The 10,884-nt window shown below is 53.8% G+C and overlaps 1 protein-coding gene across 1 annotated transcript in view; it reads right to left on the minus strand.

Moving 5' to 3' along the window:
- Window positions 1–2,747: 2,747 nt before the first annotated feature.
- Window positions 2,748–10,884, minus strand: part of DENND2A (DENN domain containing 2A) — a 36,082-nt gene continuing 27,945 nt past the window's right edge. Inside the window, exons 14-19 of the mRNA XM_010167512.1 lie at window positions 8,785–8,962; window positions 7,943–7,984; window positions 6,459–6,576; window positions 5,607–5,846; window positions 4,390–4,476; window positions 2,748–3,467 (exon numbers count right to left, since the gene is read on the minus strand). Coding sequence (XP_010165814.1) covers window positions 3,436–3,467; window positions 4,390–4,476; window positions 5,607–5,846; window positions 6,459–6,576; window positions 7,943–7,984; window positions 8,785–8,962 — 697 coding nt within the window. The 3' untranslated portion in view covers window positions 2,748–3,435. The remainder of the gene's footprint in view (window positions 3,468–4,389; window positions 4,477–5,606; window positions 5,847–6,458; window positions 6,577–7,942; window positions 7,985–8,784; window positions 8,963–10,884) is intronic.

The raw sequence follows: 10,884 nt of genomic DNA on the forward strand, positions 1-10,884 counted from the left end.
GCAGGGTCTTGTCCCCTAAACTCAGCTGCACGGGGCTCCCCGTCTGTCCTGCCAGCACTGGCCACCGTCAGCGACGAGTGAACGCCTGTGTGGTGAATGGGACATTCCAGCAAGTATCTGGAAGAGCTGGGACTTGCCCAGTGCCCCGAGCCCTCACAGGACACCAACAGCTTGTGTGGAGAAGCCAAGGAGGGGAACAGGGCTCGGAGTTTAGCTGGTGGCTTGGGGGTCATGGGCTCTCAGCCCCCCAGAGCTGCTCCTGTCACTGTGCACAAGCTCCTTAATTAACCAGGGGCTGGCAGGGAGCAGAGATCGTGGCTTTTAACATTTAACTGTGCAGAGTGAGTGTCCCAGTTCTCCAGTACCCCCCGGTATATCCGCACTGCCCCTGGGCTGGCTTCTTACCTTGGCACATTTGTCTACACTCACATACAAGCGCTTATGGAAGAGAAACTCTTCCGGGGCTACTAAACACACAGACACGAGCTCTGGCACAGGAAACCCTTGTCTGTGGGATGTACAGTAGCTGAGTATAATGTTCTGGGTGTATTTATAGTACATGTAGTGTGTGTGTGTGTGTATAGTATATAGGGCATTCCCAGAATATGTGCTCTGTTCACAGCCTTCTCTGGGCATCTGCTGTTGGCAGCCTCCATGGACACATGGACCCATGGCCAAACCCAGCACAGATGGTCTTGTGGCTTTTCTTTGCAGGTGGGTTCCTCCAAAGCATCCGGAGCTCTGAGGGGCGCAGGGTCCTGTTCATCCTGGAGCAACATGGCTCGGCGTAAAGCTGGAGAGGCTGTTTCTGCAGCTGGAGACCAACACTCTCTGTCTGAGTTTCATTTTAAATCCTTAGTGCCACAGCTGTAAATGTTTCTTTCACTCCACTTCTCATGCCGCTGGTTTTTAACACCCCCCTGGGTTTTGCACGCTGTGTAGGCTTGATTCCTGCTTTCCTGAAAGCTGCCAACAAAGCACTGAGCGGCCACAGAGCCCCATGCTGGCAGAGCCTCCTTGCAGCCCCCAAATGAGCCAAATGGGGCTACTTCACAACCCTTTTCAACCTGAGCTACTAGGATACTGCAGTAAATGCTGCCAGTGCCTCAGCACGCTCACACACAAGTTCCAGCTGAGCTAAGGAGCCCGTTGGCATCGGGCACCCTGGGAAACCCGCCCAGCTCCTTACCACGGCTCCCGTCAAGGAGGGCAGAGTCCTGCGCTCTGTCACTTGAGAAGGGGAACACGGAGCCCCTGGGTGCAGGGTTGGTGGTGGGGGACCACCTAAGACACCTGCTTCTGGAGGCCTGAGCTGAGCCACGAGATCGGCGTCACTCAGCACCCCACAAAGCTCTGGAGGATCCTGGCTGCCTCTGCACGTGTGGGTGCGTCCCAGCTTTGCAAAACCCCATTTTGCTACCATTAAAAATAAAATCACCTTTTAAAAGAAGAACCAAAGCAGCATTTCATTCACCTTGAACTCCACCACAGTTTCCTTCAGTGGGCCACCACCTCCTCCGGTGACAGACTAGGCTTTAAGTTGTGCCAATTTTGCTCAGCACCCCTGAGGGGAAGCCCCCCATTCCCCCCACCTGGCCACCCCTGTGGGAGCCTGACCCTGGGGAAGAGGGTGGGATAAATGCTGTGGGCTTCTCCCAGCCCCTCTATCGCTGCTTCAACTCTCCCAGCACACAACTTGGGGAGTGTAGAGCTGCAGGTGCTGCCTGCCTGCCCCCTGCCCACAGTGGCACTACTGCTGTCCTGCATTTATGGTGCTCACCACAGAGGGGTTGAGGTGGGAAGGGACCTCTGGAGGTCACCTGGGCTAACTCCCTGCTCACCTGGAGCCATTTGCTCAGCTTATCAGCCCAGATACTGGCACATGCCACAGAAATAACAAGCCAGCAAAGCCACAGACATCTCCAAGCATTCACTCCTCCACCTCTCCACCCACCCAACTGCATGTTCCTGCCACCACCCATCACAGCTCATTTTCTCTGTCCTTAAACACAGCACGGGAAGAGGCTGCCGCTGCAGGGAACTTTGGAAACGCAGAGTTCAGAAGTTCCACAGAGCAGCACTGGACCCACAGTTTCCCCCGTCACCAAGTGGAGGTGAGCTCCTCTGAACCCCAGTGCTGGTCACCAAGGCCCTCTCACCCAGGAAAGCCCACAGGGGCACTTGGATCATTTTCGACACCTGTGGCAGCCCTGTGTAGCCCAGCATAGCACGGCTGCCCGCAGCGAGAGGTACTCACATGCAGCTCTTACCCTGCGACCCCCCTGAGAGCTGGGGATGAGATTTCCCTTCAGACCACAGCAGAGCTACTCTGGCTTCCTCTCCGAAGAGCAGAGGAAACCCAAGGATGCTCCAGCTGCTCGACTGCCCTCACAAGCAGCGCAAGGGAAACAGAATTTGCACCAGTTGGAAAGAGCCCTCAGCCCCCCACAATATCCATGCGCCTCCCCTGTCACCACCTCACCTTTCCTCCTCACCAAAACAGAGGAGATGTAAGCAGGAGGAGGGCAATGGCAGGTCCTACTTCCTCTCCAACCAGGAGCTCAGAAGACAGCAACAGGCACGCTCCCCTTGCCTGCTTCCTACTGGGCTCCATGGCAGCAACACCTGAGACAGGAGAGCCCATCCGACAGCTACTAGATGTCCTCTCCAGCTCACAGTCGGTGCCAGGTGGGTCAGTGGGCAGACACAGCTTGTCCCCCTCCCCAAAACACCAAGGGTCCACACATCTTTTACATCACTCACTTTTAATTACACTGCATAAGGAAAGGCCTTTCCTTGTGCCAGGACCCCCTGGCACAGCCACCTGGGGAGCTGGCTGGCCCATCAAGTCCTCAGTAGGTTTAGTGGTTCCCCCTCACCCTTCTCCCTCGCTTGGAAGCTCCTCCTGGTCAGTCCACATCATCCCTGCAGCCCTCAGCATCCTCGCTTTGCAGAGACCTATTTCTATACACCTCTGTTCCTCCCCTCCTCCATGCCTGAGCTTTGCCTGCTCAGTGCCATGGGAGTCCCGCTTTGGCCTCCTGCAGCACCAGGCAGAGAGAAGAGGCAGGGCAAGAGTCATCGGTTAATAATTGTTCTAACCCCAATATAAATAGAAAAATACAACAAAACAAAGAATTGACTAGCTAAGAGACCCAATCTGCTGGGATGCCTGCAACGTGCTAGTGCAGAGTTCAGAGTGCTTGGTCCAGTGCATGGTATTGTAGATATCCAGAAACCTGTCCCGGCAGCCCCGCAGCCATCAAATCTTCCTGCAGCACCACACGTCTGTGCGCGTGCAGCCCGGCCGTGGTCACCTCACCCAAGGCTGTTGGCTCCTGGGAGCAGGCCAAAGGGGAACGGTTGATAATAGTCTGTTTATTGCTGTTAAATGGTAAAGCCATCTGTTCTGTGGAACGAGGATGTGGTTTGCTCTTACTTTTTGTGGAGGAATTTCATTTTGCTACCTGGAGAGACAGAGAAAGGAAAATGGAATCCCCATAGTGACAGGCAAGACAAGTGTCACTCTCCCCACCACCACCGGCCAAGCAAGCTTATACAGAGAATCACCCCTGCTGCCAGCCCTGGCTCCTTATCCACAGCCACTGGCCCTGCAAAGCTGGAAGCAGGTGCCTGCAGAGCAGGTCACAGCTCTGCCCACCCCCTGGGAGCAGTGCTGCACTCTGGGACCCCGCAAGCTCCCAAGCTCACCCTCCAGAGCCCATTTGCCTGGCAGTCCCCGAAGGGGAACATCTTACTAAGTTCACCTGGCCAGAGCATGTGTGGGTAAGACACAGGGGACACCAGCCCCACAGACACTGCTGCTCTTAAACGGTCAAGAAAAGACAAGAGGGCCGGGGATGGGATCTGAACAGATCAAACTCTCTTAGCCGTGATCTCCAATGACTTATCAAGGACTTGTAACCTCAGACTGGAGCTCTCATCTATCCCCGCTTACAGTGGAAAATGGATTCAGCCTTAGGATACTCGTGGTCAATTCCCACCACTGATCCCTATGGGCAAACCTAGACTGTGTCACTCTCCCCATAAGGAGCTGCATCCACCACCCTGAGTCACTGGTTGCTCCACTTGCCTCATTAGACCCACCCATATCCTTTGGAAGGCACAGACACAGCTCATGGCCCAAACTTTGGTTTGCCACCAGCCTCCAGACAAGTGGTAGACCAAGGGGCAGAGCCAACACTGTGCCAGAGCAGGGATACATGGCCAGGCACTGATCGCTCAAGGCTCAGAGCACTGCACTGCAGGAAACCACATGCAGTCACCAGCTGAGTCCAGCCACCCCTCAGCAGCTTATCTGCTGCTAAACCTGAAGGCAACAAGAAGCCCAAGCCTCCTGAGAAGCCAAGGGTTTTGCTGGTTCCTTACCTAGGCCTTTCAGGAACCTATTGACTCCACTCTGCTCTCCACTGGGAAGTGTTTCCAGGTACTCCTGAGCCCGTACCTCAAACAGACCTGCAGCAAGAAAGATGTCAACAACTTCTGTTTTGCTTTCCTGTAAATAAAAATAAGACTGCCCATCTGAAAGCCTACTGCTCTGGCTTAACAATAAATTGTTGCACATGAGAGGGAACAACTCACCCCACCTCCTCCACCAGGTGAGCCAGGATCTGGAACAGAAGCTTTGGTCTGTGTCTGTAGGGCTCCCAGCAAAGAAGCCCTGCTACCACCTCCTCACTCACCACGGCAAGGCTGACTAAGCTTTTGTACCTCACATGGGGAGAGACAAAACCTCTGTTCATTCTGCTATGAACACAGCAAAGTCCAGAAAGTGAGGTCATCTGGGGAATCATCACGTGGGATTTACCATGCTGCAAAACCTCTTTTACTCATCCACCTGTTCAAGTGTCCGCTGCTCATTAGTGCTTGGGAGGAAACTGCTAAGCCAGCACCAAGCAACAGCAGGGATGAGAAATTTCAGCTGCCAGTAGAGCCCTTGGGACTGTGGGATAACAGGAGTGAAACAACAGGAGCAGCTCTGGGAAGGCCATGAGTATCTGTATTTTCTGCTAGCCAAAACAGTTATAACCAATCCAACCAGTTGTTCCTCTAGTCACAGGAAGGGGATATGAGGCACTGCAAGAATAAACATCATTCCAGCAGTGTACCCCTTCTGTGATGGTCCTGATGGGAATTCCACATGGAACAAAGAGGCACACACATGGAGGATACTGCTTATGTCCCTTACCGCAGTGGTGAAGGGTGTCTGTAACACCAACCTCAATGAAAAACTACTAGATCACGCACAAAAGCCCCTGTTCTCCAGCAGCCAATTCCCACACACTGTGCAAACACTGTCTCACCATGCTCCTGTGAGGCAATGTGCCCCTTTGGGAAGAGAAGGAAATAGAGACAAAAAATCCCCGAGTGACTCCTTGAAGGCCACACAGGGGTGTTGGAACAAACCATCAGCCTGCACTAGTGCTTCCCTACCACCTCCCCTCCCTCGCAGTGTCCCTGCACAGACACTGCAGCCTCCACCCACAGTGCTGGGGATGGAGCTGGTGGCTGGTGAGCATCTCCTGGCTCTTGTAGGAGCAACAGCAGAGTTTCCATGACTGCAGAGCCCAGGCAGAGCCCCTCACCTCTGACCCCCTGCTTCCGCAGCTCCCGCTCCTGAATGAAGCCCCCAAACATCTGCGTCTCCATGAAGACCTCCAGGAAGCGTCGGAGGCTCTTGGAGGAGACAGACTTGCGGAAAGCCTCGCGCTGCAGGGTCCGCTCCTCGCGCTCAGTGGGAGTCAGGAAGAGGGAGTAGTGGCCCACGATCTCCACAAAGAAACGGACAAAGGCCTCGGACACCACCTCATTCAAAGGGCTGGTCTCTAAGGAGAAAAGAAAGAGGCAGTGGTGAGGACAGGGCTGTGAGGATGTGCTAGGAAAAGCCCTGGGCACAAATTCCCTGGCTTTTCTAAGATCTAGCCTGAGCAGAAAAAGCTGCTCAGGAGAGACAGCATCCTAGGAAGTACTTGCCACGGAAAAGGACTGGGTTGCTACTACCTTGAAAGCCACCAAGCTTTGTCTTGGCTCCCCTGCAACCAGGAGGTGCCCATACTGTCTCAGCCCAGTTGCCTGTGAGCTGCATGGCCACTTCCAAGACTGCAGCTCTGCAGGTGGACTGTCCCCTGCAGGAAGATGCATCACTCAAAAGGTCAAGCAGCAGAAGGGGGCCTGTGGGACCACCCCCTCCTGAAAGGAGTACAGGTGTTCCCTGAAGCTGTAAGGGAAGGATGGACAAAGCAAGAAATCCTCTTCACACAAAGAGAATTGTCCCCAGTGCAATGGAATATTTAATACAGCTTCAACCAAAATCCTCACCTACCTCCAGTTTCTGGGGTGCTAAATTCAATACAAGCCTAGTTCTCCTCTAAGAAAGCGACAGGAGTAAAAGGAGCAGGAAAAGATGTGGTTTTAAGCTGAAAGGCATCGTGCTTTACCCTGCTTGCCATTGACAGGGCTCTCCTCCTTGTCACTCGCCAGCTCGTTCCTTTGCTCCAAGATGTGCTCTAGGGCGGCCTGCAGCTTGCGGGGCAGGATGGAGTCCTCATCTTCCATCTGCAAAACAGAGCCACCTCCTCAGGGCCCAGGGCTGGGACAGGGCTGGCCCCTGCCCTTCTCCTCACCAGCTCCTATACATTCCCAGCACGGCAGGGGGAGCACTAAAAATGAACCGTGGAGGAGAGGAAGAAGGAGAACTCTAATACACTTGGCATGTTCCCAGCACCTCCCAGTGCAGGACTACCAAGAAGCACGAGAGGAAAGAGAAAGGGGGTGTCTTGTCCCAGATATTCCCCTATTCTGGAAGAATTTCAGGTGTTTGATCCAAGAGGCTACTGGGCAGTGCTCACCCACAGCCCCACCATCTGCCTGTGAGCACTTGCACCACCACAAAGAGGACGTGTCTGAACAATGCTGGCGTGCAGCCAGGTGAGCACAACCCCCTGCTCAGCTCTGCTCAGGCACTGGTCCTGTTGCGGAGGCGTGATGAATTCCCATAGACCAAGGGACTGACAGTGACTCTGTGTGAGCTCCTCCCAGCTCTCCTGCTAGCCCTAGCTGAGACAGTGTGATTTAACTTCAATCTCCAAAAGAGAGGTGCAGGGTAAAGCATTTCCCCACAGCCAAGGCAGCTGGCAAGTGAGAGCTGCACCGGAGGAGCAGCTTCCACCCACATGCTACTCCCTGTACCAGGAGGTGTGCTTGCCCCATCCTACCTGTGGGACCTGGGCATGGCAAAGGCTGATGCAGCACTGCCCAGCGATCTGCCAAAGAGCTCAGGGGCAAAACTAGCTTCCCAGGCCAGCAGCACGTTTGCTCATCTGTCCTCTCCCCTTCAATACCCCACTCCTCCTCTCCACAACAAAGGGAAGTAAAAATCAGCAGGTGATCTCATCTGCAGAGCAACATACAGGCTCCTGCATACTGGTTCCCTACTTGTGATCCATCCAGTGCAAGGAGAGAGGAATCACAAGCTCCTTGGGCAGGAAGAGAGTTGAAGAAATCATCCTTCCCTGCTCATGGCTGGGTATGTGACATGAGGTGGACTGACAGACACAAGCTGGAAGAGCCCACGCTGCTCCCCAGCAGAGAGTGCTCAGCCAAGGCTTCCCAGCACTACCTCAGCCTTACAGGATGGCACTTAAGGACCCACAGTGCTCAAGTGTCACCATTTCCCCTCTTTAAAACAAAAAATAGAGAGAGATATTGCACAATGATTTCATTCTCAACAGCTGTGGTTTAGGACTCTGATATTACACATGTACACAGCAACCCCTATAACACTGCCAACCACAAATCCTGCCTCGGTTTGCATGGGGAGTAAGCAATCCAGCCAGCCAGGCAGGTCAGTGAACACAGACAGACGTAAGGTCTGGTGGAAGAAGGAGACAGAAGATGAAGGATATGAAATAGCTCTGCTCACCTGTCTCAGAAATCGGTTATTTACAAGGTCAACGACGAGGACCTAAGAATGAGAGAGCAAGAATAAGAAGGGGAAGTCATTATTTCCATTATCAGAGTTTATCTTAATCTGTAACTGCTCTGGAGGAAACGCTTTCGCCTCTGCCCCTCCTACCCACCACAGCAGCTGGAGCAGGCACCCAGTGTGAGCCAAGAGTAGAGCCCTTGTTGCGGCTTTCTAACAACATAGCTGCAAAACACAGAACAGCCTGGACAGCAGGAGACTGTGCTCCAAGCCTGGCCCACCGCTCCTCACCGCCATGTCGGGGCCAGAGCTCCATCTTTTCTCCCTATGCACTCCTGTCCCCTGGGTGGGCAGGGAGGGAAATGCCTCCCCCAGCACATTAAGCCTTGTTGTGTTCATCCTTGTGCACCATAAATCTGGTTCTTAACTATTTACTCCTTTCATTAGGCACCTGTGTTAATTAGAGGAGCAGCTATCCTGGCCAATTTGTAACAGCCATACTTTAAGACTTTGCACTAAGGCCCTCGACAGCACTATGCAGAAACCAACAGAAACATTAATAAAATCACCTCCTCCCTGTAGCAGCCCCACGGTGGGAGATCACAGTCCCCTGCCTTCCCAAGCTGTGGGCAAGGCAGGGTGCAGCCCTCTGCCTCCCCGGGGGATGTCCACCTCCTCCCTCACCCCACGCTGGCAGGAGCCGGAGGATGAGAGTTCAGCTCCCTCATGCCGGCAGCTGCCAAGGCAGACTCTCAAGTGCAGCCTTTCTGGGACAGCAGACAACTCTGCCCCCACTGGAAGCACCCGAGAGCAAGGTGGCAGTGTGGGCCATGGCTCACCTCCTCAACCGGGAGCTCCTTCAGGCGGGGCAGGGAGCTGGAGAGCAGGCCGATGAGGAAGGGGGTGGGCGAGCACACGATGTCGATCATGGAAGGTGGCAGCACAGGGATGTAGGTGTGCTGCCAGGTGAAGGGGTACAGGAGGGCCACCGTGGCATGGCAACACTTGGAGAGAGTGCTGGAAGATGAAACACAACCAAAGGCAATGGCTGGTCAGTCAGGAGATGAGTGGTGCTTCCTAGAAATCAGAGCTCTTTCAGTTGTTCTACGATTGATCTCTCTAATTACTGGGGGCTTTCCCAAATTTCTGACCCCATTTTTTTTCAGGCTTGGGAGCAATGACTTGAGACAGAAGCCTGGGTTACAAGAAATGAACCTGGACCACACACATGAGACAAGAGATGAGTCCCACTGAATCCAGGATCTGCTCCTCCAGTGTCCCGATGGGAAATACCACATAGACATAAGGTCTTCCACGTCACTGCCTCTCATTAGAGAAATGAGTTTATTCTCTCACAGTGTGTCTCTCTGGCTGTTCCCATGGGAAAGCTACAGGTCTGAACGCACAGGGGCTATACTGTCCACAGACAGCACAGAGCTGTGGGGTGCAGAAGAAGGCTCCACCACTACAGCATCTATCTGTTGGGCTCCACTGTAGCCCACTTACCTGCTGGCGATACTCTTGGCCTCATCAGTGCAGCTGGATGTCCTGCCTGGATCCCCTGGCTAAGCCCTGAGCACAACCTGCAGCCACAAGGTCCCCAGCTGTTCCTGCAGGTCGTTCCAGCCACGGTCCATCCCTGCCCCTTGGCTTGCTACCCATGCAGCATACATCCTTTGCCTTTGGGCAACCCTTATCAGGAGTAATGGCATGCCAATGGCACGCTTTTCTACCGGTCCTAATCATACCGACAGCTCCAAGCAGCCATGCTGGAGCACAGGAGAAGGAGAAAGGCAGCGGTCTCCAGCTGGAGGCTGCCAAGCCTGGGGAGCCTGCCAAGGCTACTCAGAATCAGAGGAGAGTTAAATTCCTGGAGAGGAGCACACGGCTGGCCTCTACAGGATGCTACCCACGGCTCATGGGACCACAGCCTACCTTCTTCCCCCTTCAAATGCCACCAGCAGCTCAGCTCTAAGTGCCTTTGCTGACAACTTCCAAGAGGGTCTGTCCAGAAACCACATCAGCTCTCTGGCAGAAGGCAGGCAGGCAGGGTCTGCAGTCAGACACAGCAGAGCTTGCCACAGGGCATCAGTTACTCATCCATCCTGAGTCTAGAAGTATTTGTATGCATCAAGGGAGGGGGAAGGCTCGCCACTATAAACCCCGTGTATAATGTAATTTGATTTTACTAGCATCCAGGTCTGGAAAGGCTGGAGGAGCGGAGGAAGGCTGGCGCGGCTGGGAGGAGTCACGTTGCCAAGCCAGGGTGCCCAGCTGGCTCCTGTGAAACTCCACAGGGGAATTTACACTCAGCAACCTGGATCTGGCAGTTTATAGCTGACTCGAGAGGGAAGGGGCTTGATGGGTGTGGACTTGAGCTCGCTCTGAAAAGTGACACCTACTTTCCCTCCCCACTGCCCCCCGCTCCAGCCAAGTCTGGTGGATTTGATAACGCTAACCCACAGTGAGCAGAGCGCGGTGGCTGGGCTGCAGCTGGCTGGCTTTCATCAGGTCAGTTCAGTTTAGCAGAAGACAATTATGGTTGCTGGGACATCAACGTGACGGTATGAAGACATTAGGCAGCAGTAAACACTGTGAAATGCATGATGGTTTTTGAAGATAACTAAATCCCAGGGGAGAGACTGGAATCTGTTATAATGTGAGAATTTTATCTAGGACGGCAACAGGTAGGGAACGGCTGCTCGGGAGGGACGCCTGGGACGTGTGCACTGAGAAAAAGTCTCTTCCTGAGAATGGTTTCCTTTCCCTGTGCTCTCAGACCCTTATCTTTTTTCAAGAGGATACTCTACAAAAACAGAGGAGGAGCCTTTAAAGGCTGTGTCACAGAGTAGGAGCTTTAAGCCTTTAGATGGGAAAAAAAAACCCAGTTCCACATCTTTGTTTAGGAAGGTCTTGCAGGTATCCCACTCCCTTCTCTA

The sequence above is a fragment of the Antrostomus carolinensis genome, unplaced genomic scaffold (genome assembly GCF_000700745.2).
Source record: "Antrostomus carolinensis isolate BGI_N321 unplaced genomic scaffold, ASM70074v2 scaffold4815, whole genome shotgun sequence".
Classification (NCBI taxonomy): Eukaryota; Metazoa; Chordata; class Aves; order Caprimulgiformes; family Caprimulgidae; genus Antrostomus; species Antrostomus carolinensis.